The sequence below is a fragment of the Catharus ustulatus genome, chromosome 24, assembly GCF_009819885.2.
Source record: "Catharus ustulatus isolate bCatUst1 chromosome 24, bCatUst1.pri.v2, whole genome shotgun sequence".
In the NCBI taxonomy this organism is placed as follows: Eukaryota; Metazoa; Chordata; class Aves; order Passeriformes; family Turdidae; genus Catharus; species Catharus ustulatus.
In genome coordinates this window covers 7,261,401-7,287,173 of record NC_046244.1, presented here as the reverse complement: position 1 = coordinate 7,287,173, position 25,773 = coordinate 7,261,401, and the positions used below count along the sequence as shown (strand labels likewise).

General features: G+C 57.4%; 1 protein-coding gene across 7 annotated transcripts in view; it reads left to right on the top strand.

Moving 5' to 3' along the window:
- SAMD11 (sterile alpha motif domain containing 11) overlaps positions 1–25,773 on the top strand; it is a 103,796-nt gene that overhangs the window by 54,340 nt on the left and 23,683 nt on the right. For all 7 annotated transcript variants that reach the window (XR_004420031.2, XR_006163107.1, XR_006163106.1 and 4 more), the window contains exons 6-8: positions 7,679–7,771; positions 16,907–17,071; positions 23,060–23,210. Coding sequence is in view for 4 of the 7 variants with exons in the window: in XM_033079479.2 (XP_032935370.1) it covers positions 7,679–7,771; positions 16,907–17,071; positions 23,060–23,210 (409 nt within the window). In the remaining 3 variants the exon portion in view is untranslated. The remainder of the gene's footprint in view (positions 1–7,678; positions 7,772–16,906; positions 17,072–23,059; positions 23,211–25,773) is intronic.

Sequence of the window (25,773 nt, the reverse complement as noted above, 5' to 3'; positions counted from 1 at the left end):
GATTGCTAAAAAGCCTCTCTGCAGCATATAAAATTAATTCACATCTCTCTCTTAAGTGCAGTATATCCTTTCCATGAGCGTTTTTCATGCTATGAATATTTACCACCTTTCTGTGGCTTTGGTGCCTGCTGTAAAAAACGGATTTTGTAAGGAGCTGGGAGCCAGGGGGATGTGGGAGCACCTTCCCTGAGAAACAGCCTCGTTCAGAGGGGCTCCAGCACCTCCCTGTCTCACTCCTTGGGCTCTGCAATGCTGGACATTGCCTCCAGGATGCTGTGGGTGCTGGGGGGACAGGCAGATGCTCCTGTGGAGCTGGGGAAGGGGATCCAGGCTGCTCCCCCTGCCCAGGAAGGGCTGCTTGGGATGGGGATGCTGCCCAGCCCCTCCTGCTGTGCATTTGGGGGACACCCAGCCAGCCTTGGGGGTGCTGCTGTGGGGTCAGGGTGGGGCTGGGCTCTGCCTGGAGCTCTGCTGTGCTGCTGGGAGCTGGGGCTGCACAGCCAGGCTGAGCCAGGAGGGAGCAGGAAGGAGAAACCCCTTGGATTAATCAACATGTGTCCTCCTTATATTGGGAAAGAGCCCATCCCTGTGTCACATCCCTCCCACCCTTTGGTTCCTGTTGTTCTTTCTGTTCCCAGGAGGGTGGCAGGGATGGAAGGGTGATGCTGAGGGGTCCTGGGCAGGGCTGGGGACAGTCCTGGGACAGCAGAGCCACCCTGCAGCCACCCTGCCAGCCTGAGTGTGACAGCTGAGGGTGTGGGACACAGGAGATGAGCAGGGCAGGAACTGAGGCTGCTTTTCCTGCCCTGCTGCCAGGGGTTGCTGCCTTTGTTCTGCCCCTGCTGTGGCATTCCCTGTGCACACACCACCAATGTCCCTGTCCCCTCACCCAGCAATGTCCCTGTCCCCTCACCCACCAATGTCCCTGTCCCCTCACCCAGCAATGTCCCTGTCCCCTCACTCCTCGCTGCAGCTCTCCCTGCTCTGGTATTGTTCCATGATCCCAAATCTCAGAAGCTGACTCTTCCCTGCCCCCAGCTTCCCTAATATTTTTTTTCTTGTTGCCCTCGGTGAAATTGTGGCCCGTTATTCCCATGACCTTGTGCTCCCCCCTGCCTTTGTTCCCTGGATTCCTGCTGGCAGGGCTGGTGCCGATGGATGCACGGCTGGATCCTCCTCTCCCAGCTTTTGTTGGGAGCAGCTCTGGGCCTGCTGAGCCCCAGCAAGGCAGGGCAGCTCCTCACAAAAGCCCTGGGCTGGGAAAGGGAGTGCCCAGGGTGTCCCCAGGGTGTCCCCAGGGTGTCCCCAGAGCTGCTGTGCTGGACACAGGGACAGGAGGAGCTGAGCCTGTCCCTGCCAGAGGAAAAGGGGGAGCTGCTGCCAGGACAGCTCAGAGTGGGGATTGTCATCCCCAGAGCTGCAGCTCAGAGCCAGGGAGGATGTTTTTCCTCTCTGGAAAGCACAGGGAAGGAGTGGAGAGGGGCTCTGGGCTCGCTGGACGCTGGCTGGCCCAGCCTGGGTGGTTTCCCGTGGAATTTGGCTCCGTTCTCTGTTTACTCAGGACTTGGTGGTCCAAGGAGCTTTCAGAGCAGCCCCAGTGCTGAGCATGGGGAGCGTGAGATAGGTCTGAATCCCTTCCCACTGAGCTGGAGCTCACTCCTTCCCTGCTTTCCAGAGAGGGAGAACAGAACATCCTCCCTGCAGCCCTGGGCATGACAATCCCCACTGGCCACTCTGAGCTGTCCTGGCAGCAGCTCCCCCTTTTCCTTTGGCAGGGACAGGCTCAGCTCCCCCTGGGGAGCTTTGGGGACACCCTGGGCACTCCCTTTCCACAGTGCAGAGGAATTTTTCAGCTGAAACTGGGACCCTTTGCAGCCCCTTCAGCCACAACCTGGTGAGCCCCTGGCTGGTGTCCCTGCTCCAGGTGGCCTCTGTGCTGAGCTCTCCCCATGAGTGTCCTTGGAGCAGATTCCCTGTCAAGAGTGGGATAAAGCCCCTCTGTCTTTGGGGAATCCTGGGGATAGGTTTTCTAATCTCCCCAGACTTAGGCTCCCAAGTCCTCTCCTGAAAGCTGATCAGGAGGCTTGGGGCTCTTAGATGTGCTGCTGAGGATGACTCCTAAGCCAGGCAGCTCTGCTGAGTGTGGGGAGGCTGAGGATTAGAGCAGGGCAGGAGACAAAATAACCTCCCAGGCTGGCTGCCACACCAGCTGCTCCGTGGGGCCGTGCCCATGTCCTTTCTCCTGCTGCTGCAGAGCCTGGGCTGGTCCCTGAGCGGGGCACAGGGCACTGGGCTGCTGTGCTGCTGCTGTCCCTGCTGTCCCTGCTGTCCCTGCTGTCCTGTCCTGCTGTCCCTGCTGTCCTGCTGTCCTGCTGCAGAGCCTGGGCTGATCCCTGAGCGGGGCACAGGGCACTGGGCTGCTGTCCCTGCTGCTGTCCTGTCCTGCTGTCCTGCTGTCCTGCTGTCCTGTCCTGCTGTCCTGCTGTCCTGCTGCAGAGCCTGGGCTGATCCCTGAGCAGGGCACAGGGCACTGGGCTGCTGTCCTGCTGTCCTGTCCTGCTGTCCCTGCTGTCCTGCTGTCCTGTCCTGCTGTCCCTGCTGTCCCTGCTGTCCCTGCTGTCCTGCTGCAGAGCCTGGGCTGGTCCCTGAGCGGGGCACGGGGCACTGGGCTGCTGTCCCTGCTGTCCTGCTGTCCTGTCCTGCTGTCCTGCTGCAGAGCCTGGGCTGATCCCTGAGCGGGGCACGGGGCACTGGGCTGCTGTCCCTGCTGTCCTGCTGTCCTGTCCTGCTGTCCTGCTGTCCTGCTGTCCTGTCCTGCTGTCCTGCTGCAGAGCCTGGGCTGATCCCTGAGCAGGGCACAGGGCACTGGGCTGCTGTCCCTGCTGCTGTCCTGTCCTGCTGTCCCTGCTGTCCCTGCTGCTGTGCTGCTGTCCTGCTGTCCCTGCTGTCCTGCTGCAGAGCCTGGGCTGATCCCTGAGCGGGGCACAGGGCACTGGGCTGCTGTCCCTGCTGTCCTGCTGTCCTGTCCTGCTGTCCCTGCTGTCCTGCTGTCCCTGCTGTCCCTGCTGCAGAGCCTGGGGTGGTCCCTGAGCGGGGCACAGGGCACTGGGCTGCTGTGCTGCTGTCCCTGCTGTCCTGCTGCATCCCTGTCCTGCTGCATCCCTGTCCTGCTACTGTCCTGCTACTGTCCCTGCTGCTGTGCTGCTGTCCTGCTGCATCCCTGTCCTGCTGCATCCCTGTCCCTGCTGCATCCCTGTCCCTGCTGCATCCCTGTCCCTGCTGCATCCCTGTCCCTGCCCCAGCCCTGTCCTGCCCCATCCCTGTCCTGCCCCATCCCTGTCCTGCCCCAGCCCTGTCCTGCCCCAGCCCTGGCTCCATGCCCCACTGCAGGAGTGCAGCAGGTGAGTGCTGGACCTCCCATGAAATAGGAGAGGAAAATAAACCCCCTCTGATTTCTGCAGCTCTGGGGGAATTGTTGGATTTGTCTCCAGATCCTCGCTCTGGGTCGCTGCCTGTGCTGCCCTGCCAGGCCTGGGCTGTGCTGTGGGGTCTGTGAAGGGTTTTGGGTGCTCAGTTTACCTGGGGCTTCCCCCAGCTCCCCTTCCTGGTGTTACTGCCTGGCCTGGCTTCATAACTCCACAGTTCTACTGGTGATGGCTTTCATTTTCAGCTGTAATGTTAGAACTGCTCTGATTCGGCTTCCTTTCAGCTGCACTGCTTTGCAGGAAGGCAGGGCAGAGGAGGCAGCAGCAGGGATTTGGGGAACCAAACCCCAGCCATCCCTCCCCACCCACCCAGGTGGAATTTGCCTTGTGCAGGTGCTGGGCTGAGCAGAATCTGTGCTGGGGCTCTGATCGATGAGCAGCACTGAAGGCACAGCCTGGCTCTGGGAGGGTGCTCAGACACCCAGGAGCTGCTCTGCCAGCTCATTTGCAAAACAGATTCGGTTTTGCTGCTGCTGCTGCTGCTGCTGCAGAGTCAGGGGGAGATGCTGGTGGCTGCTCCCATCCTGGTCCTGGCTCTGCTCAGGGCACACAGGAGGAGCTGCAGGGCTGGGCTGGGGGTGCTGGGGAGGCAGAGCTGGGCAAGGAGAGGGGAGGAGAGGGGCTCAAACCCTCCCTGGGGGCTGTGCCAGCAGCTGGGAGTTCCCCAAATCAGGTGGGACCTGCCTGGGCTCTGCTGTGATGGGTTTTTACTCCTCTCAGCACTGAGCTGGGCTCAGGAAATCAGAGCTCAGTCCTTGCCCTGCTCCTGGCTCGCTGCGTTTGGGGCTGGGTGTTCCAGCTCTGTGATGTTCATCTTTATTCCCTTCTCCTTGCTCACTGCACCTCTTGATTCAGCCCCCACACTCCTGGGGCCAGAGGGTCTCTGCCACACTGCAGGGCTTTGCTTAACTGGAGAAATAAATAAAAAAAGGGGAATGTTTTGTTCTGAGGTGGCACAGGAAAAGTGAAGGGGCAGCCCCAGCACGTGGGGATGAGGTGAAGCTGGGAATGTCTGGGAATAGAAGGGAATGGCTGGAAATAGCAGGGAATATCTGGAAATACTTGAGAATATCTGGGAATAGCAGGGAATAACTGGGAATATCTGGAAATATCTGAGAATGTCTGGGAATATTTGAGAATATCTTGGAATGGCTGGGAATAGCAGGAAATAACTGGGAATGTCTGCAAATATTTAATAATATCTGGGAATGTCTGTGAATATTTGAGAATATCTGGGAATAGCAGGGAATGCCTGGGAATATCTGGGAATATTTGAGAATATCTGGGAGTAGCAGAGAATACTTGGGAATATCTGTGAATATTTGATAATGTCTGTGAATATTTGAGAATATCTGGGAATAGCAGGGAATAACTGGGAATAGCAGGGAATATCTGGAAATATCTGAGAATATCTGGGAATAGCAGGGAATAATTAGGAATATCTGTGAATATTTGATAATATCTGGGAATGTCTGGGAATATTTGAGAATGTCTGGGAATATTTGAGAATGTCTGGGAATGTCTGAGAATGTCTGGGAATATTTGAGAATATCTGGGAATATTTGAGAATATCTGTGAATATTTGAGAATATCTGGGAATATCTGTGAATATTTGAGAATGTCTGGGAATATTTGAGAATATCTGTGAATATCTGAGAATATCTGGGAATATCAGAGAATATCTGGGAAGAGCAGGGCCCCAGCAGGCTCTGCTGGCAGATGGGCCCGGGGGTGGGAGCGAGGTGCCTTGGCAGAGCTGTGAAACCCAGGAATCTTCCCAGCTCCCATTCCAGGAGCTGTCACATGGAGCCCGTGCTTGTCAGCAGCTCTTTTCCATGGAGATCTCTGCTGCAGCCCTGCTGGGCTCCTGGGGCACTCGAGATGTTCCAAAGGCACAAACCTGGCTCAGAGCAGCCCTGGGAGCAGCAAACACGAGCACGGAGGGGGGGCAGGACCAGGAAAAATGAGTGGGAAGGATGGAGCAGTGCAGGAGGGGAGGGGGGGAGCTCCCTGCTCAGGGACTGAGAGCTGGGGGGTGTGGGAAGGGGAAACTGAGGCAGGAGGAGGGAGGAGGTTCCTGCCTGAACAGGATGAACCAGGAATGAAGAATCCCTGCATGGACAGGATGCCCAGGAGCAGTGAGGAATCCCTGCATGGACAGGATGAGCAGAGAGGAATCCCTGCATGGCCAGGATGAGCAGTGAGGAATCTCTGCATGGACAGGATGAGCAGTGAGGAATCTCTGCATGGACAGGATGAACCAGGAGTGAAGAGATTCCTGCATGGACAGGATGAGCAGTGAGGAATCTCTGCATGGACAGGATGAGCAGTGAGGAATCTCTGCATGGACAGGATGAACCAGGAGTGAAGAGATTCCTGCATGGACAGGATGAGCAGTGAGGAATCTCTGCATGGACAGGATGAGCAGTGAGGAATCTCTGCATGGACAGGATGAACCAGGAGTGAAGAGATTCCTGCATGGACAGGATGAGCAGTGAGGAATCTCTGCATGGACAGGATGAGCAGTGAGGAATCCCTGCATGGACAGGATGAACAGTGAGGAATCCCTGCATGGACAGGATGAGGCAGGAATGAGGGATCCCTGCATGGACAGGATGAGCAGTGAGGGATCCCTGCATGGACAGGATGAACCAGGAGCAGTGAGGGATCCCTGCATGGACAGGATGAGCAGTGAGGAATTCCCACATGGACAGGATGAACCAGGAGTGAGGAATCCCTGCATGGCCAGAATGCCCAGGAGCAGTGAGGAATCCCTGCATGGACAGGATGAGCAGAGAGGAATCCCTGCATCCCAGGATGCCCAGGAGCAGTGAGGAATCTCTGCATGTCCAGGCTGCCCAGGAGCAGTGAGGAATCCCTGCATCCCAGGCTGAGGCAGCTCTGGGGATGAGGAGTGCTCAGATAACTCCAGCACTGTCACTGGTGCTGCTCTCCTCCCCTGCCCATCCCAGTTCCCTCTGTTCTCTTGTGTTTCTGTGGTTCTGGGCTCTGCTCACATCCCCCTGTGCTAGTTTTGTTGGGGATTTGGTGCTAGGGTCGTGGCAGGCTGAGTCTGGGGCAGCTTTTGGAAAGCCCTGAAATTCCACCTGGAGCTCCTTGTGCAAAGGCACCTGCTGGGCTGCTCTGCTCAGCCCTGTGCTCTGATCCCCTGGTAAATCCCAGCCACGGCTGCTCAGTGCTGGGTGGTGATCCTGGGTGCAGGGGATGCTTCCTGCCTGGAAATGTCCCCTGGAACAGCAATCCTGTTGTTGTTAAAAACAGGAACAAGGGTTTGGAACCTGCCCTCAGCAGCCTGGCTGTGTTTGGGCTCACAGACCCAATCCATCCTCACTCAAATCTGCTGCTTGTTTGCCTTTTTTTTTTATTATTATATTTTTTTTTTTTCTTTTAAGATGCTGCATCTTTAACAAGCCCTTGATAGATGAGGATTTGATGCTCGCAGTGACAAACAGGCTCTTCCTTCCTGCCCATATGCACCATCATGCTTTCAGTTTCCCCAGCGTTATTAGGGGAGGATATTGATCTGGAATCTGCTCGGGGACGCTGTAATTGTGTATTAGAGATTTGGTGCTGCAGTAATGCAAAAGGCTTGAGTGTTTCCGTGCAATCCAGAGGGGGAAGATTGCTGAGGACCTTGAGGTTTTGAAGGAGGAGGGGGGAGGGAGGGGGAGAGACTGAGAGAGAGAGAGACAGAGAGAGAGAGAGACAGAGATACTGTGGTAGGAAGATTCAGAGATCTGTTGTGCTTTTTTTTTTTTTTTTTTTTTTCCTGTGTTGTTTTTTTCCTCCCCTTCCTCTCCCCCAGTTGCTTTGCATCAGGGCATGAAAGGAGTGGAAACACCGGGGGGACAAAAGGCACCAGAGCAAACGATGAAACTCAGTAAGGAAATCAACTGGATTCAGGATTTATGGCTGGGAAGCGTTGCATTGATCAGAGTATGAATAGTCATTATGTGCTTTTGGGCTGCCTGATTAGGAAAGCAGATCGAGCCTCTCAAGATGATGATTTTTCTTACTTTCATTTTTTTTTTTTTTTCCTCCCTCTGCTTGCAATATCAGTGTGTGTGTGTGTGGCTGTGTGTGTGTGAGGGAGAGCAGCAAAATCCCAAAGTGTCTCTGCACGGAGGGAAGTGCAGCCTCTCTGACACCCAGCTCTCTGCTCTCTCTCCCAGATGAAATTTTAGGCAAGAGAAGAGTATGTTCTCCCACCAGCAGCAGTGAGTGTCCTTTAGAGAGCAAGAAAGCCCGAAGTGAGTCCCCAAAGGGTAAGTGCTGCTTCTCCCTCCCCCATCCCCTTTTTTCCTCTCCTTTTCCCTGAGTGGAACTTGATTGGAATGAGGGAGGGAGGGCTGGGAGCTGTGTCTGGCACTGGGGTGCAGCAGGAGGCGACCAGGGCTCTGCTTTTTCCTTTATCTGCCACACAGGGATTGCCTCTTAATTACAGTAATTGCTTGTTGATTAAAAAAAAAAAAAAAAAAAAAAAAAAAAAAAAAAAAGCAGGCTGCAGCCTTCGAGGTGGGTTTTAGGGGTGTTCCTACTTTTTCAGGCAGAATGTCTTGATGAGATGTTGGATGTGAGAGGTGCACACGGGCTTGTGGTGCTGGCATCTGCTCCTTTAAAGGGAAAAAAGGAGCCTGGCAGGGAGAACGGGGCTGCTGAGTTTTCTCTTATGCATTTATGGCACCGTTCCTATAGAGATGGAATCTGCAGAAGGTTTCTTTATTTAGGGTTTGCTCTGTTGGGTTTTTTTTTGGTGTTTATTTTTTTTTAAATCTCTTGATTTGCCTTCCATTTCTTCCCTACAAACATGATTTTTAAACTTTCTTTACGACTGGCAGAGTGGGCTGGGTAATGGAGCCTGCAGTTAATGAGTTTGTCTGCAGGTTGGGTAAATGAGGTTTTGCAGGCCGTTTATTCAAGGCTTTGTTGTTAATATCAGCCTAATTACTGTCAGTGATTCCCAGCTCCATCCTGGGCTGAGCTGCACCCTGAGAGCCCAGGCTGGGTGAGGCTGGGTCCTGCTCTGGGGCTCCAGGCTGGATTCCCAACCCAGGGAATCTTGCAGCAGTTTGTCCTTTTAAAGCACATCCTTTATATTCTGCTGTGTAAAGATGCATTGTGGGCACCTGTCCTGCCCCCTGATTTCACAGAATTTCCTGTTTCTGCCCTCCCTGTGCCCAAATGATGCTCTGAAGGCACAATTCTCTGAGAGGATGCTGAGTGCTGCTGGCACTCTATGGAAAATACTAAATCCTCTCTCTGATGTAACCCTCTCCTGCCTGTGAACTCTTCCAGAACAGCAGCAGTGCCTCAGATTTTACTGGGGACCCTTTAAACTGCTCCTCCTTATGTTCTCCTTGATTTTTTGTCCCCATCTCCTCTATTCCTGTTATCCCTGAATTGTTTCTGGTGGCTGTGCAGGTGAGTTCCAGGTGATGCTTCCAGATTTGTTCTGTCAGATGTGAGGCTCCTGGGACACATTTTATATTTATTTTATATTTTATATTTATATTTTTAAAATATTTTCTATTTTTAAAATATTTTTTTATATTTTATATTTTTTAATATTTTATATTTTTCTGTCCCTGCTGAGGTTGTACCCCTCATAATTCCAAGTCTGTGGTTGAGAACTGAGTGCAGGGAGCAGAACCTGCATGGCCTGCCTGGAATGGGCTGAACTTTAACCAAGGGATTGCCTTTGGATTCATCCTAAGAAGTGCCTGGGCTGGCTCAGGTGGATGTTTTTGGCATGGGAACATTGGGATCAGTGATTTTCTGTTCCTTTCCTTTGGCCTCCCCCCTTTTCTGTGGGCTGAGGGCAGGGAGGAGCCCTTGGCTTTGCAGGCAGCGCTCAGGACCTAAATCCTGCTCCTTGCCTCCCAAAGTTTCAGGGATTCCCCCAGATTTTTAACAGAGGGGTTCCCAGTAAAGTTTTATTTTCTACTCCCACTTTGAGCTGAGACAGAATGGAATTTTGGAGCTGGGCCCTCTGCTGATCTCCCTCTGGTTTTTATTAAATCCTTAGGGAGCCCCTGGTCCCTCCAGAGCTGGGCAGGAATTTCAGGCTGTGCTGATGCTGGAATTCCCTTGGAACATTGGCTGGGGTTTCTGTGCTTTGGGGCTGGTTTGTGGTGTGACAAGGGGGTGACAGGAGGGGCTGCCCCCAGGGTTTGTGTCCCAACCCCCAGCAGTGACAGAGCTGAGAGATTTTGGGGGATTTGGGGGAGTGCTGGGCAGTGTGGGGCTTTGGGAGTGCACTTTGGGATTTGGGAGTGGGAAGGGAAGGAAGGGCTGGCTGGAATTCAGGATCCCATCAGCCCCACGTGTGCTGCTGATCCAGGCAGGGTCTGACCCCTCCATCCCAGATCTGCCCCCCTCCATCCCAGACTGACCCAGGCAGGGTCTGACCCCTCCATCCTGGAGAGAGCCAGGCAGGGACTGATCCCTCCATCCCAGAGTGATCCAGGCAGGGACTGATCCCTCCATCCTGGGGTGATCCAGGCAGGGTCTGACCCCTCCATCCTGGGGTGATCCAAGCAGTGTCTGCCCCTCTCCATCCTGCACTGACCCAGGCAGGGTCTGACCCCTCCATCCTGGAGAGAGCCAGGCAGGGTCTGACCTCTCCATCCCAGAGTGATCCAGGCAGGGTCTGACCCCTCCATCCTGCACTGACCCAGGCAGGGTCTGGCCCCCCAATCCTGCACTGACCCAGGCAGGGTCTGACCCCTCCATCCTGGGGTGACCCAGGCAGGGTCTGACCCCTCCATCCCAGAGTGATCCAGGCAGGGTCTGACCCCTCCATCCTGCCCTGATCCAGGCAGGGTCTGACCCACTCCATCCCATACTGATCCAAGCAGTGTCTGCCTCTCTCCATCCCAGATTGACCCAGGCAGGGTCTGACCTCTCCATCCCATACTGAGCCAGGATCTGCTGCCCTTCTCCATCCCAAACTGACCCAGGATCTGCCCCTCTCCATTCCAAACTGGCCCAGGGAGCAGCTCTGGCTCGGGCACAGCTGGGCTGGCTCTGGAGGAGGCTTTGGGATGGGAGCTCTTGGAAGGGGAGGGAAGGGGAGCCCTTGGAAGGGGAGCCCTTGGAAGGGGAGGGAAGGGGATCCTTTGGAAGAGCAGCCCTTGGAAGGGGAGCCCTTGGAAGGGACGAGGAGCCCTTGGAAGGGGAGGGAAGAGGAGCCCTTGGAAGGGGAGCCTTTGGAAGGGAAGGGCAGCCCATGGAAGGGGACCCCTTGGGATGGGAACCCTTGGAAGAGGAACCCTTGGAAGGGCAGAGTGACCCCGTGGCTCCGCTGGCGCTGCCGTGGCCGCTCCTGCCGGGGCGAGAGGAGCAGAGGCAGCCGAGGAAATCACTGCTGCTCCCTGGCTGAGCGAAAAAACACCTGTAGGGCTGGAAACCCTTGCAGAGGGAAGCAGCTCCTTCCCTCCCTCCCTGCCCCCTCCCCAGAGCTCGCTCCGCAGATCAAAAGCCTGCGAGGAAACGGGGCTGCTGTCAAACAGAGCAGAACGTTCCTGTGCGATGGGAGCGGCTGGGCTGGGCTGCCAGGGCTGGGGGATGATTCCCAGAGAGACAGGGCTGGGGGATGATTCCCAAATAGACAGGGCTGGGGGGATGATTCCCAAATAGACAGGGCTGGGGAGATGATTCCCAAAGAGACAGGGCTGGGGGGATGATTCCCAAATAGACAGGGCTGGGGGGATGATTCCCAAAGAGACAGGGCTGGGGAGATGATTCCCAAAGAGACAGGGCTGGGGGGATGATTCCCAAATAGACAGGGCTGGGGGATGATTCCTCAGTAGGAGCCAGGGCTGGCCTAGCAGAGCTGGGGAGATGATTCCCAAATAGACAGGGCTGGGGGAGATGATTCCTCAATAGGAACCAGGGCTGGGGAGATGATTCCCAAATAGGAGCCAGGGTTGGGCTGGCAGGGGAGGGGGAGATGATTCCCAAATAGACAGGGCTGGGGGAGATGATTCTGCACTGGGAGTCAGGGCTGGGGAGATAATTCCCAAACATGATTCCAGGGCTGGGGAGATGATTCCCAAATAGACAGGGATGAGGGGATGATTCCCAAAGAGACAGGGCTGGGGGATGATTCCCAGAGAGACAGGGCTGGGGGGATGATTCCCAAACAGACAGGGCTGGGGGATGATTCCCAAAGAGACAGGGATGGGGAGATAATTCCCAAATAGACAGGGATGGGGGAGATGATTCCTCAATAGGAGCCAAGGCTGGGCTGGCAGGGAAGGGAAGATGATTCCCAAATAGACAGGGCTGGGGGAGATGATTCCTCAATAGGAACCAGGGCAGGGGAGATGATTCCCAAACATGAACCAGGGTTGGACTGGCAGGGAAGGGGGAGATGATTCCTCAATAGGAGCCAGGCCTGGGGGAGATGATTCCCCAGTGAAGCCCTCAGTGCTGCCTGGCTGGGAGCTCCTTCCCCACGCCCTGGAGCGCGGCTGGAGCGCGGCGGGAAGGGAAAATCGGGAAGAGCGTTTGGGTTCCTGTTTGAGCAGCTGACAAATCATTCTGCTGGGAGCCTGGGGAGATTGGAAAGGCTGGAGGGAGTGCTGGAAAACACACGTAGGGAATGGTCCTGGGGTGGGGATGAGCTCACAGGCTGCTCCTTGCTGTTGTGAGTGTTTAAACCAAACCAAAACCTCGCTGCGTCCCTGGAGGAGCCTGAACTGGGGCTGAGCTGCAGCTGAGCAATCCAGACCCAGCTCTGTCTGTCTGTCTGTCCCTCTCCTTTGGGGCATGTCCATCTGCTGCTGGCTTAGGCCAAGGGAACAATGAGGTTTTGGCCCTGTTCTTGCTGACAGCATCACTGCCCCCAAACCCAGCGTGGGAGGAATGGGCACAGGCAAGAAAAACCCCTAAAGCTGCTGCCCAAGGCCTGGCCTGGGCTCTGGGCTGGGTTTGCTGCAGCTCCTGGAGCTCAGACTGGGGCTGAATAAAGGAACCCTTGCCCTGGGAGGGGAGGATGGACAGGCTGGGTGCTCCAGGGAGGACGAGCCTGAGGAAAGGTGGTGGAGCAGCAGAGAGATGTCCTTGGGTCTGTGCAGGGCTGGGAGGTGGGAGAGCCAGGCTGGGTGCTCAGGGGGATGTGCTGGCTCTGCAGAGGGCCCAGCAGATGCCTGGCCTGGCTCTGCTCGGCTCTGCTGTGCCAGAGTCCATTTCACACCTGGCGGCTGCAGGAGATTTGGCGAGATCAGTCTCCCGCATTACCCCTGGTAATGACAAAAGCAGACAGCAAAGCTCCAGCAAAGCTGGAATTACTGCTGGCTGAGTCATGTGAAATCTTCCAAGTTTTAAGCGTGGAAATCCAGCCTTTCCCTGGATTCCTCCTTCCTCTCAGGCTCCCCTGGCCGCCCCCGTTCCCCCTCCCCTCCGTGCACCTGAAATCTGCTCTGCGGCTGATCCGATAGAGTTTATGGTAATTAAGTGTTATTAAATCCCCTCCCCCCTCCCTTTTTTTGCTCTAATGACACAGCTGTGGGGGGGGAAAAAAAAAAAAAAATCGGTGTTTTTCTAAATCAGTCTGTGGCTTTCCTCCTTAGACCTTTGGGTAAGAGCATCAGGAGGGAACTGAAACCGTGAGCTCCTGCATCCCTGGGGGAGGAGGAGGAGGAGGAGGAGGGAATCCTGCTGGCAAGGAGACCTGGACGGGAATTCTGCCCTGTCCTCCCTCCCCTGCTGCTCCCATGGGTGTCCTGCAGCTCTGAGGTGGGACTGAGGGAGCAGCCCCTGCCTTTGGGGTCTGGTTTTGGGGATGGGGACCCAGGGCAGTGTGGGGAGGCAGATGTGTGTCACTGGGGACCCAGGGCAGTGTGGGGAGGCAGATGTGTGTCACTGGGGGACCAGGGCAGTGTGGGGAGGCAGATGTGTGTCACTGGGGGACCAGGGCAGTGTGGGGAGGCAGATGTGTGTCACTGGGGCACCCTGAGCTGCAGGGACAGATGTGTGTCACCGGGGCACCCTGAGCTGCAGGGACAGCCCCTGAGCTGTGCTGGCCAGAGCCCTGCCTGCTGGAGGGCTGAGCTGAGCTGAGCCAAAAACATTTCCCTGTGGCACTGGGGAGCCAGGCATGCAACCCTTCGGTGGTGAGATGTTGTGCAGCTCAGACTCTACTACTATTATTATTATTATTATTATTATTATCATCATAATTACTGTAGTTGCTATCGTTATTATTGTCATTATCATTACCATTACTTGTTATTCATCGTTATTTATTTTTATATTATATATGATTGTTGTTCTATTTTATTGTTGCTGTATTTTATTATTATTGGGATGATGATGATGATGATGATGAGATTATGATGGTGATGGTGATGATGATGATTCCCCCCTGTATTTTGGGGAGGGGGTGGTTTCAGTACAATCTGTGCAAGTTGCACCCCCAGAGCCCCTGTGCTGGGCTGGGAGTCAGACAAAGGCAGCAGCAGCCCCCGTGTCTGTCTGTCTGTCTGTCCTGCCCTATGGCACAGCCCCCGTGTCTGTCTGTCTGTCCTGCCCTATAGCACAGCCCCCGTGTCTGTCTGTCCTGCCCTATAGCACAGCCCCGTGTCTGTCTGTCTGTCTGTCCTGCCCTATGGCACAGCCCCCGTGTCTGTCTGTCTGTCCTGCCCCATAGCACAGCCCCTGTGTCTGTCTGTCTGTCCTGCCCCATAGCACAGCCCCGTGTCTGTCTGTCTGTCCTGCCCCATGGCACAGCCCCGTGTCTGTCTGTCTGTCCTGCCCCAGCCCCCGTGTCTGTCTGTCTGTCTGTCCTGCCCCAGCCCCCGTGTCTGTCTGTCTGTCTGTCCTGCCCCATGGCACAGCCCCCGTGTCTGTCTGTCCTGCCCTATGGCACAGCCCCCGTGTCTGTCTGTCTGTCCTGCCCTATAGCACAGCCCCGTGTCTGTCTGTCTGTCCTATGGCCCAACCCCCATGTCTGTCTGTCTGTCCTGCCCCATGGCACAGCCCCGTGTCTGTCTGTCTGTCCTGCCCCAACCCCCGTGTCTGTCTGTCTGTCCTGCCCCATGGCACAGCCCCGTGTCTGTCTGTCTGTCCTGCCCCATGGCACAGCCCCGTGTCTGTCTGTCTGTCCTGCCCCAACCCCCGTGTCTGTCTGTCTGTCCTGCCCCATGGCACAGGCCCCATGTCTGTCTGTCTGTCCTGCCCCAACCCCCGTGTCTGTCTGTCTGTCCTGCCCTATGGCACAGCCCCGTGTCTGTCTGTCTGTCTGTCCTGCCCCATGGCCCAACCCCCGTGTCTGTCTGTCTGTCCTGCCCCATGGCCCAACCCCCGTGTCTGTCTGTCTGTCTGTCCTGCCCTATAGCACAGCCCCCGTGTCTGTCTGTCTGTCTGTCCTGCCCCAGCCCCGTGTCTGTCTGTCTGTCTGTCCCACTCTCCCCTCCCTGCCGGGACCCCCGTGCCCCCCGTGCCCCATTCCCAGACCCCTCCCGCACATCCCCAGTGCCCGTGCCCGGTGCCACCCCCGGGGCTGTGCCAGGGCACAGGGGGGCTGCAGGGACCCTCGGGAGGGTGGTCCTGTCACCCGCGGTGGTCCCTGCGCTGCCACCCCCGCCCCTGAGCCTGCCCACGCCGTGCTGGGAGTTCCCGAGTAATGAAAAGGCTTTGCCTGTGGGAAAGATCCGAGATAAAGCGGTGCTGGAGCAGCCGAGGCGGAGCGCGGTAATTACTGAGAGCTGTGCTTACAGTAAACACCAAACCCCTGCGGTTTTCACTCCCTGCCTGCCAGGCTGGGATCCCTCCTGCCCCCGGAGCGGCAGCACCTCGCTGCCCACATCATTCCGGGAACAACCGGGGGGGAGAGCAGGGTGGGCTCAGGGTGCAGCTGGCAAAGAACCTGCTCTGAGCTGGCCCTCTGAGGGCTGGCCAGAGGTGTGACACCCTGGGATGGGTGTCAGCATTGTCCCCTGGGTGTCACCATTGTCCCCTGGGTGTCACCATTGTCCCCTGGGTGGACTCAGCACTATCCCTTAGGTGGGCTCAGCCCCGTCCTCTGGGTGTCCTCAGCATTGTCCCCTGGGTGTCAGCCCTGTCCCCTGGGTGGGCTCAGCATTGTCCCCTGGGTGTGCTCAGCATTGTCCCCTGAATGTCAGCATTGTCCCCTGGGTGTGCTCAGCACTGTCCCTTAGGTGGGCTCAGCCCTGTCCCCTGGGTGTCAGCATTGTCCCCTGAGTGTCAGCCCTGTCCCCTGGGTGTCAGCATTGTCCCCTGGGTGTCAGTATTGTCCCCTAGGTGGGCTCATCATTGTCCCCTGGGTGGGCTCAGCCCTGTCCCCTGGATGTCAGCATTGTCCCCTGGGTGTCAGCCCTGTCCCCTGGGTGTCAGCATTGTCCCCTGGGTGTCAGTATTGTCCCCTGGGTGGGCTCAGCCCTGTCCCCTGGGTGTGCTCAGCCCTGTCCCTGGGTGTCAGCCCTGTCCCCTGGGGGGGCTCAGCATTGTCCCCTGTCTGTCAGCATTGTCCCCTGGGTGTCCTCAGCCCTGTCCTCAGCCCTGTCCCCTGGGTGTCAGCCCTGTCCCCTGGGTGTCAGCCCTGTCCCCTGGGTGGGCTCAGCCCTGTCCCCTGGGTGGGCTCAGCCCTGTCCCCTGGGTGGGCTCAGCATTGTCCCCTGGGTGTCAGCATTGTCCCCTGAATGTCAGCATTGTCCCCTGGGTGTCAGCATTGTCCCCTGGGTGTGTTCAGCCCTGTCCCTGGGTGTCAGCCCTGTCCCCTGGGAGGGCTCAGCATTGTCCCCTGTCTGTCAGCAGTGTCCCCTGGGTGTCCTCAGCCCTGTCCCCTGTCTGTCAGCATTGTCCCCTGGGTGTCAGCCCTGTCCCCTGGGTGGACTCAGCATTGTCCCCTGTCTGTCAGCATTGTCCCCTGGGTGGGCTCAGCCCTGTCCTCAGCCCTGTCCCCTGGGTGCTGGAGCATCTCTCACTTCAGGGTGTCCTCTGAGTGCTCAGGTGAGAGTCAGGAAGGTGAAAGCTGTGCCTGTGTGCTCAGGTGTGAGCTGAGCACAGAACTCCCATCCCCAGGGACGAGGGGCTGAGGATTCCAGGAGCTCTCCCACCCTCCCTGTGCCTGGGTGGGTGCAGATCCTGCTGGTGATTTTGTGTTACAGTGCAGAGCTTGGTGCTTTAGAGGGAAGGAAAAAAAACTTGGGGAGGTTTTTTGGGTGCTGTGGACTTTGCTGTGTGTAAATGTGGAGATTCAGTAGCTTTCAGGCGCTCTGGACACATTTGGTGGCACAACTCGGTGTGTCACACCCATGGGGACAACAGAGCTGTGGGAATGGGTGCTGATGTCCCTTTACCCCCTTTGTGCACCGTCCCTGCACTCCTTCTGTGGAGAACGGAGAAGGCAAGCAGAGATGTGTGTGTGCCCCCAGAAAGGTGCCAGACGCCGGCGCTGGAGGAGGCGGTGGCGCAGATGACCCCGGAGGAGCACTACAGGCGCATGATGTCAGCCCTGAACGAGCACGGCTCCTTCGAGGAGCAGCAGCAGCAGCGCCTCTACCAGCTGGCCAACAGCATGGCAGTGCCCAGCCACGGAGGTAGGGCTGGCCTGGGGGGACAGGGCTCTGCTGCCACGGGGGTGGGCGTGGGAAATGTCCCCAAACCCTGTAACCACGGGGGTGGGCTTGGGAAATGTCCCCAAACCCTGTAACCATTGGGGATGGGTTTGGGAAATGTCCCTGAGCCCTGTAACCATTGGGGATGGGTTTGGGAAATGTCCCTGAGCCCTGTAACCACTGGGGATGGGCTTGGGAAATGTCCCTGAGCTCTGGGCTCAGTTAGGATGGGTTTGGGAAATGTCCCTGAGCTGTGTAACCACTGGGGTGGGCTTGGGAAATGTCCCTGAGCTCTGTAACCATTGGGGATGGGTTTGGGAAATGTCCCTGAGCCCTGTGACCACGGGGGTGGGCTTGGGAGATGTCCCCAAGCTCTGCTGCCATGGGGATGGGTTTGGGAGATGTCTCTGAGCTCTGGGCTCAGTTAGGATGGGTTTGGGAAATGTTCCTGAGCCCTGTAACCATTGGGGATGGGTTTGGGAAATGTCCCTGAGCTGTGTGACCATTGGGGATGGCTTTGGGAAATGTCCCTGAGCTCTGGGCTCAGTTAGGATGGGTTTGGGAAATGTCCCTGAGCTCTGTAACCATTGGGGATGAGTTTGGGAAATGTCCCTGAGCCCTGTGACCATTGGGGATGGGTTTGGGAAATGTCCCTGAGCCCTGTAACCACTGGGGATGGGTTTGGGAAATGTCCCTGAGCCCTGTAACCATTGGGAATGGGTTTGGGAGATGTCCCCAACCCCTGGGCTCATTTGGAAGATGTCCCCAGGCTCTGCACTCATTTGGGAGATGTCCCTGAGCCCTGCACTCATTTGGGATGGCTCTGGGGATGTCCCTGAGCCCTGGGCTCATTTGGGGTGGCTCTGGGGGTGTCCCCAAGCCCTGCACTCATTTGGGATGGCTCTGGGGTGTCCCTGAGCCCTGCACTCATTTGGGATGGCTCTGGGGTGTCCCTGAGCCCTGCACTCATTTGGGATGGCTCTGGGGATGTCCCTGAGCCCTGGGCTCATTTGGGGTGGCTCTGGGGGTGTCCCCAAGCCCTGCACCCATTTGGGATGGCTCTGGGGATATCCCCAAGCCCTGCACTCATTTGGGATGGCTCTGAGGATGTCCCCAAGCCCTGCACTCATTTGGGATGGCTCTGGGGATGTCCCCTGTGTGCACTGAGGGGTGCATGGCTGCAGTGCTGGTGTTTGTCATGCCCTGGATCCGTGTGCTGCTGCAGGGGATCCTGCAGAGCCTTTCTCCATTTTCGGAGGCCTCTCCCCTTGGCTGTGTGTGGATGCTGATTCCTGGCTGGCACTGGCTCAGCTTGCCCTCGAGCAAAGCCCTGCCCTGTCCTGAGTCCTGTCCCAAGGGAGAGGGAGGTAACTCAGAGGTTACTCAGGGAGTAACTCAGGGCACTCAGAGATAACCCAGATGCACCAGGGAGTAACTCAGTACACTCAGGGAGTAATTCAGCTGCACCAGGGAGTAACTCAGCACACTCAAGGATAACCCAGATGCACCAGGGAGTAACTCAGTGAACTCAGGGAGTAACTCAGGGCACTCAGAGATAACTCAGAAATAACTCAGGGAGTAACTCAGGGCACTCAGAGGTAACTCAGCTACACCAGGGAGTAACTCAGTGAACTCTGGGAGTAACTCAGGGCACTCAGAGGTAACTCAGAGATAACTCAGCTGCACCAGGGAGTAACTCAGTACATTCAGGGAGTAACTCAGGGCACTCAGGGGTAACTCAGCTACACCAGGGAGTAACCCAGATGCACCAGGGAGTAACTCAGGGCACTCAGAGATAACTCATGGTGCTCAGGGAGTAACTCAGCTGCACCAGGGAGTAACTCAGCTGCAGCAGGCCAAGCCAGGGACAGGGAGGTGGCCAAAACCAGAGGTTTTTGCTGCTGCTGGAGGGCACAGCCGTGCCAGGCTCTGTCCCTGTGCTCCCTGCCCCTGCAGGGCTGCCTCGTCCCTCCCTGGCTGCCTGAGCCCCTGAGCAGAGCAGCAGCCAGAGCTGCAGGAGGATCTCTGGTGTGGAGTGTAAATCCCCAGGGCTCCTTGTTAGGTTAATGAAGAGGCTGTCTTCTTTTCCACTCTGTTTGATTTGATTGGCTTCTCTGGGGGCAGGAAGGCGATTGCTGTGGAGGAAGGATTTGCTTATCAGCAAAAGCCCAGCACAAAGCTGCCCTGGCCCCCAAAGCTGCCCTGGGCCCCGTGGGGAGCTGGGCTGGGCTGTGCCAGGCGCTGCAGAGCCCCTGCACACACAGCGAGGGACAAAAGGGTGGCACTGGAACGTGCTGAATATTCAGCCAGCAGAGCTTGGGCTGCCTCACACTGGGATGTGCTGGGGACAGCTGGGTCACCCCCAAATAACGAGGGGAGCTCATTAAGTGAGAGCCTGACGTGGTTTTTGGGGATGATTAAATTGTCTCACCAGTCTGTTGGGGGGGTTTTGGGGTGGGCAGGGGGGGATGAGGAGCCTGCCCAGCCAGACTCGCTCGGGGAGCACTGACAAGACAAAACTTGGTGTATTTTTGGGTTGTCTCCACACCACAGGGCTCTGCTCGTGCTATAAATTATTAGTGCCAGTACAAAGCGCAGTTTATCTGCGGGCTCACACGGAGGCACCAATAACATTAATAATTTAAAAAATGTTAATAATTTAGAAATCTCTTTTTTTTAATTGCTTTTCAGCCCCCCCTCCTCCCTCCTCCACCCCCGTTCTCCCAGTGGCATTCATCCCACATTCTGAATTCAGTCTGTCTCCGTGCCTGGAACCTCCATCCACCAGCGTCCCGCTGTCAATCAATCTGATTTCCCAACTGTCAGAGTGTGGGATTGTAAATACCAGCTCCTCGGGGGGGTCTGGGCGCGGGGAGGGAGGGGAGCAGAGCAGGGGGTGTTGCGGTCACTCGGGATCGATGCGGCTCCTGCAGCTGGCTGCACGCCAGCCTTCTAAATTACAGCCGCCGTGGCAATCAGCAGTGACCTGGGCTTTTCACATAATTAATTTATAAACATGGCAAGGTTGCACGGTCTTCCCGGCTCGGCTTTCTCTGTGATCTGATGGTGTTTGGCTGTTCCTGACGTGCTCGTGCAGTTCAGGATTGTCCTTTCAGTGTTTGTCCCCTGGGCTGGGGGACAGTGACAGCAACGTGGCCAGAAATTGGGGCACTGCCAGCAGGAATAGCAGCTCAGGGAATGCTGTCACCCCAGCCCTGAGCATCCCCAAAATGTGTGATGCTGTGACTGGGCACATCTTGGTGCCTGTAGGGATCTCCAGAATTTCCAGATTCTCCAGGAAAAGAGCCTGGTGGGGAGGAGGAGGGCACGGAGATGGGAAGTGTGTGGCATTGGCAGGGCTGTGCAGTGCTCCTGCAGCCGTGTGGCTCCTCAGAGCAGCGGTGGGAAGGTGGCTGTGAGGCTGTGAGGGTGCAGGGGCAGTGCTGGAGCCCAGGGTGTGCTCAGGGAGGTGAATGTGCCTGTGCTGCTCTCCCCAGCTGGGTTTTGGTTTCCTTTGGCAGGGTGATGCTGTCAGCGAGGTTTCCTCTGCGGGGATGTTTCCTGTGCAGGGCAGCAGAGGCTCTGGGGTGGGATGGGAGCTGTGTGCAGGGGGAATTCACACCTTTACCGGCACTGAGGCACTCCTGGGAGAAAACAGCCCCTGGGGACGCCTCAGCACGCCTGGCACAGCTGTCACTGTCACTGAGGCCAGGGTGGTGGCACCTGGGCTGTGCCTGCATCACCTGCAGGGGCTCCAGGTGACACTGCAGGGCTGTCACTGCCCGGGTGTCACCGCAGGGGTGTCACTGCCCAGGTGACACAGGTGTCGCTGCAGGGCTGTCACTGCCCGGGTGTCACTGCCCGGGTGTCACTCCAGGGGTGTCACTGCCCAGGTGACACAGGTGTCACTGCCCGGGTGTCACTGCCCGGGTGTCACTCCAGGGGTGTCACTGCACGGGTGTCACTGCCCAGGTGACACTGGTGTCACTGCAGGGCTGTCACTGCCCAGGTGTCACTCCAGGGGTGTCACTGCCCGGGTGTGCAGGGCTGTCACTGCCCAGGTGTCCCTGCAGGGCTGTCACTGCCTGGCTGTGCAAGTGTCACTGCCCAGGTGTCACTGCACAGGTGACACTGCAGGGTTGTCACTGCCCGGCTGTCACTGCCCAGGTGACACAGGTGTCACTGCAGGGCTATCACTGCCCGGGTGTCACTGCCCGGGTGTCACTGCAGGGATGTCACTGCCCAGGTGACACTGCTCAGGTGTCACTGCCCAGGTGACACTGCCCAGATGTGCGGGTGTCACTGCCCAGGTGTCACTGCACAGGTGACACTGCCCGGGTGTGCAGGGCTGTCACTGCCCAGGTGTCCCTGCAGGGCTGTCACTGCCCGGGTGTGCAGGGCTGTCACTGCCCGCGTGACACTGCCCAGGTGACACAGGTCCCATGTTGTGCAGGCTGAACCAGGGCTGTGTTTCCCTGTGACCCGCAGCTGTCCGGGAGCGGGGTCCCCTCCTGCCCCCCTCCCCATTGCTCCGGGCCCGGCCCTTCCCTGTCCTTCCCTTGCAGGCACGGGGGCACAGCCAGCGGGGCAGGAGCCAGCGCGGCTCCGGCCGGGAGAGGGAGTTGGAGTTTGGGGGATGCCTCCCTCTCCTCCCGCTCTGCTCGCATCCCTCCATCCCTCCTTCCACCCTTCCCTCCCTTCCCTTCCCTTCCCGCTCCTTCCCTCCCTCCCTGCGGCAGGAAGGCAATTAAACAGCAAATCCAACCCCTGCCGGAGTTGCACAATTTCCTCCGCTGCCAAACTCGCGGGGCGGCGGGGGCGGATCGAGCCCGGAGCCGCTCGGGCCGCCGGAGAGCCGGGGCTGCCGGAGAGAGAACCGGGGCTGCCGGAGAACCGGGGCTGCCGCCGCCCCAGAGCCGCCCCTGGCCGGGGCTGGCCCCGAGGTGGCCCCGGGGGTGGCCGCGGGAGCGGGGACAGAGGAGCCGCTGTCGCCCGGGGGCTGCGGGAGCGGCCGGGAGCGGCCCCGGGGCAGCGCTTGTCGCCCGCGGGGAGAGCGAGCGGCTCCGGAGCGGCGCTGCCTCTGTCCGTGTGTCCGTCTGTGTGTCTGTGTGTGAGTGTGTGTCTGTGTGTCCCTCTGTCCGTGTGTCCGTCTGTGTGTGTGTGTGTGTGTCCGTGTGTCCGTCTGTCTGTCTCTGTGTGTGTGTGTGTGTGTCTCTGTCCGTGTGTCCGTCTGTCCGTGTCTGTGTGTGTGTGTGTTTGAGTGTGTGTGTGTCTGTCTGTCTTGTGTGTGTCCGTCTGTGTGTGTGTGTCCGTCTGTCTGTGTGTGTGTGTCTGTCTCTGTGTGTCTGTGTGTCCGTCCGTCTGTCTGTCTCTGTGTGTGTGTGTGTGTCCGTCTGTCGGTGTGTCTGTGTGTGTCTGTGTGTCCGTCCGTCTGTGTATGTGTGTGTGTCTGTGGGTGTGTCTGTCTGTCCGTGTGTCCGTCTGTCTGTGTGTGTCTGTGTGTGTGTGTGTGTCCGTCTGTCTGTGTGTGTGTGTGTGTCCGTGTGTCTGAGTGTGTGTGTGTCTGTGTCTGTCTGTCTTGTGTGTGTCCGTCCGTCTGTCCGTCTGTGTGTGTCTGTCTGTCCGTCTGTGTGTGTGTGTCTGTCCGTCTGTGTGGGTGGGTGTGTCTGTCTGTCCGTCTGTGTGTGTGTGTCTGTCCGTCTGTGTGGGTGGGTGTGTCTGTGTGTCCGTGTGTCCGTCTGTGTGTGTGTCTGTGTGTCCGTCCGTCTGTCTGTGTGTGTCCGTCTGTGTGTGTGTGTGTGTGTGTGTGTGTCCGTTTGTGTGTCTGTGTCTGTCTGTCTGTCCGGCCGGCTGGGGGGTGCTGGGCAGCAGCAGCTCCTCATCGCTCATCCTTCATCCTTCATCCCTCATCGCTCATCCTTCCTCCTTCCTCCTTGCTCCCTGGCTCACCGCTGCCCTCGCTGTCCCCAGATCTGCTCCGGGCGCGGCAGGAGGTGGCGGCGGCGGCGGCGGCGCGGACCCCGGGCGCGATGGAAGCGCACATCCCCTCGGCCAGCAACTCGTCCAGCCAGCGCAGGAAGCAGGGCCTGCCCCAGCACAGGGACAGCCACTTCCCCGACAGGTACCGGGGCTGGCATGGGCGCTGGGGGAGGCACCGTGCCCTGGGAGTGTCACAAAGTGTGGGGATGTGGCGCTGGGGACACGGCTGGGTGGTGACCGCAGTGTCGGGGTGGACTCGGTGGTTTTGGAAGGGTTTTCCAAACTTCAGGATTGTGTAATTCCATGGGAGAGGGGAGCATGCCCGGGGCTGGGCAGAGCTGATTTACCTGGGCAAGGTGAGACCGTCTCCTCTGGGGGTTGTGCAGGTGCTGGGGATGTCCTGCCACACTCTGGATGTGTGGAAAGGGAGGAATCTGTGCCTGTGCAGAGCTGCATCCACAGCCAGGGGAGCACTGCCAGGCTGGAATGGTCCCAGTCCTGTTGGAGATGCCACTCTCACCTGTTCTTGGGCACACAGCAAGTTCAGGTGTTTAAATTTGCATTCTGTAGCATCCCCAGATAACGAGAGAGAAGAAATGCTCTGAGGTGGAGCAGAAAGAGAAGTTTTCTTTGTTGAGGAAAAGAGCCAGAGCTTGCCTCTCCCACTGCTGGGAGTGCTGGAAAGCTGATATCCCCCCACCCCCAGGAAATTCTAGCTCATTTATCTTGCTCTGTGCCACGAGCCATTCCCTCTGCAATCAAGAACTTCGCAGGGAAATTAAATTAAAGCTGTGTGCGTTGCTGACAGGGCTGGAGGGGGATGCAGAGGGGATGAGCAGTGGAAGGCTCTGCTATTTCCACTTTCCTTGGCTTTTTCGGGTGGGCTGCAGTGCCAGCAGTGTGTGATGTGTGCCTGCATTTCTGAGTGCAGTTTCCCCCGTTCAGAGCCCGGGAGATCCCGTCTGGGTTCCCTCCTGTCCCCGCTGCGCTGTGGAGGGCCCGGCCAGCCCTGCAAGCCTCTCTCCCACAGCGTGTACTTTGGCTAACCCAGCCCATAAATCCCGGCCCCGAGCAGACCTGGGAGGAATGCAGGGATGGAGGAGCCTCAGGAGCGCTTCCCCAGCGCTGTGTGGGCTGGAGAGGAGCCAGGCCAGCCCTGGGGCTGCTGGAAAAGCGGCCAGGGGAGGGAGGAGCTGCTCATGGGGAGTGCTGCTGGCAGGAGGGGCACACTCACCATGAGATCAGATCAGACCCAGAGGGGTTGGTTTGGCACTGGCTGGCAGGTGCTGGGGGCACGGAGAGGCTGGGCCAGGGGAGTTGTGTGGTTTGGGGACAGGGAGGGAGGAGGTGTTCAGGAGGTGTTCATGGTTTGGGGACAGGAGGGAGGAGGTGTTCATGGAGGTGCTCATGGAAGTGTTCATGAAGGTGTTCATGGAGGTGTTCATGGTTTGGGGACAGGGGTTATTGGAGGTGTTCATGGAGGTGTTCAGGAGGTGTTCATGGAGGTGTTCATGGTTTGGGGACAGGGGTTATTGGAGGTGTTAATGGAAGTGTTCAGGAGGTGTTCGTGGAAATGTTCATGATTTGGGGACAGGGGTTAATGGAGGTGTTCATGGAAGTGTTCATGGAGGTTTTAATGGAGATGTTCCTGGAGGTGTTCATGGTTTGGGGTCGGGGGGAAGGAGGTGTTCAGGAGGTGTTCATGGAGGTGTTCGTGGTTTGGGGACAGGGAGGGAAGCTGCTGGTGGGTAAGGGGACAGGGGCTGGGCCAGATGTTCCATGATTTGGGGACAGGGGAGGGAGGAGGTGTTCCTGGAGGTGTTCATGGAGGTTTCAGGAGGTGTTCATGGAGGTTTTCATGGTTTGGGAACAGGGGTTAAAGGAGGTGTTCATGGAAGTATTCCTGGAGGTGTTCAGGAGGTGTTCATGGTTTGGGGACAGGGATTGAAGGAGGTGTTAATGAAAGTGTTCATGGAGATGTTCATGGAGATGTTCATGATTTGGGGACAGGGGTTAAAGGAGGTGTTCATGAAAGTGTTCATGGAGATGTTCCTGGAGGTGTTCATGGTTTGGAGACAGGGAGGGAGGAGGTGTTAATGGAGATGTTCATGGTTTGGGGACAGGGGTTAAAGGAGGTGTTCAGGAGGTGTTCATGGAGGTGTTCATGGTTTGGGGACAGGGAGGGAAGGTGCTGGTGGGTAAGGGGACAGGGGCTGGGCTGGGCCAGGAGGTGTTCCATGATTTGGGAACAGGGGAGGGAGGAGGTGTTCATGGAGGTGTTCAGGAGGTGTTCATGGAGGTTTTCATGGTTTGGGAACAGGGGTTAAAGGAGGTGTTCATGGAGGTGTTCATGGAGGTGTTCATGGTTTGGGGACAAGGGTTGAAGGAGGTGTTCATTTAGGTGTTCATGGTTTGGGGACAGGGAGGGAAGGTGCTGGCAGGGTCAGGAACAGGGGCTGAAGGGCAGCAGGTGGCTCCTGGATCAAACACTGCTTTTCCTCCTGGGCCGGTTCCCCAGATAGCCCCCAACAGTTGGATTGGCAGGAGAGGGAAATCCTGCTGGGGGGGGAGCACACAGGGACACAAGCTGAGGGAAATCCCTGTGGGACCTTGGGCCAGGTGTGCAGGAGCCCCCAGTGCCTCAGTTTCCCCTGCCAGAGGTGACAGTGGCTCCCATTTGAAAGGAGGTTGTGTTCAACATTTGG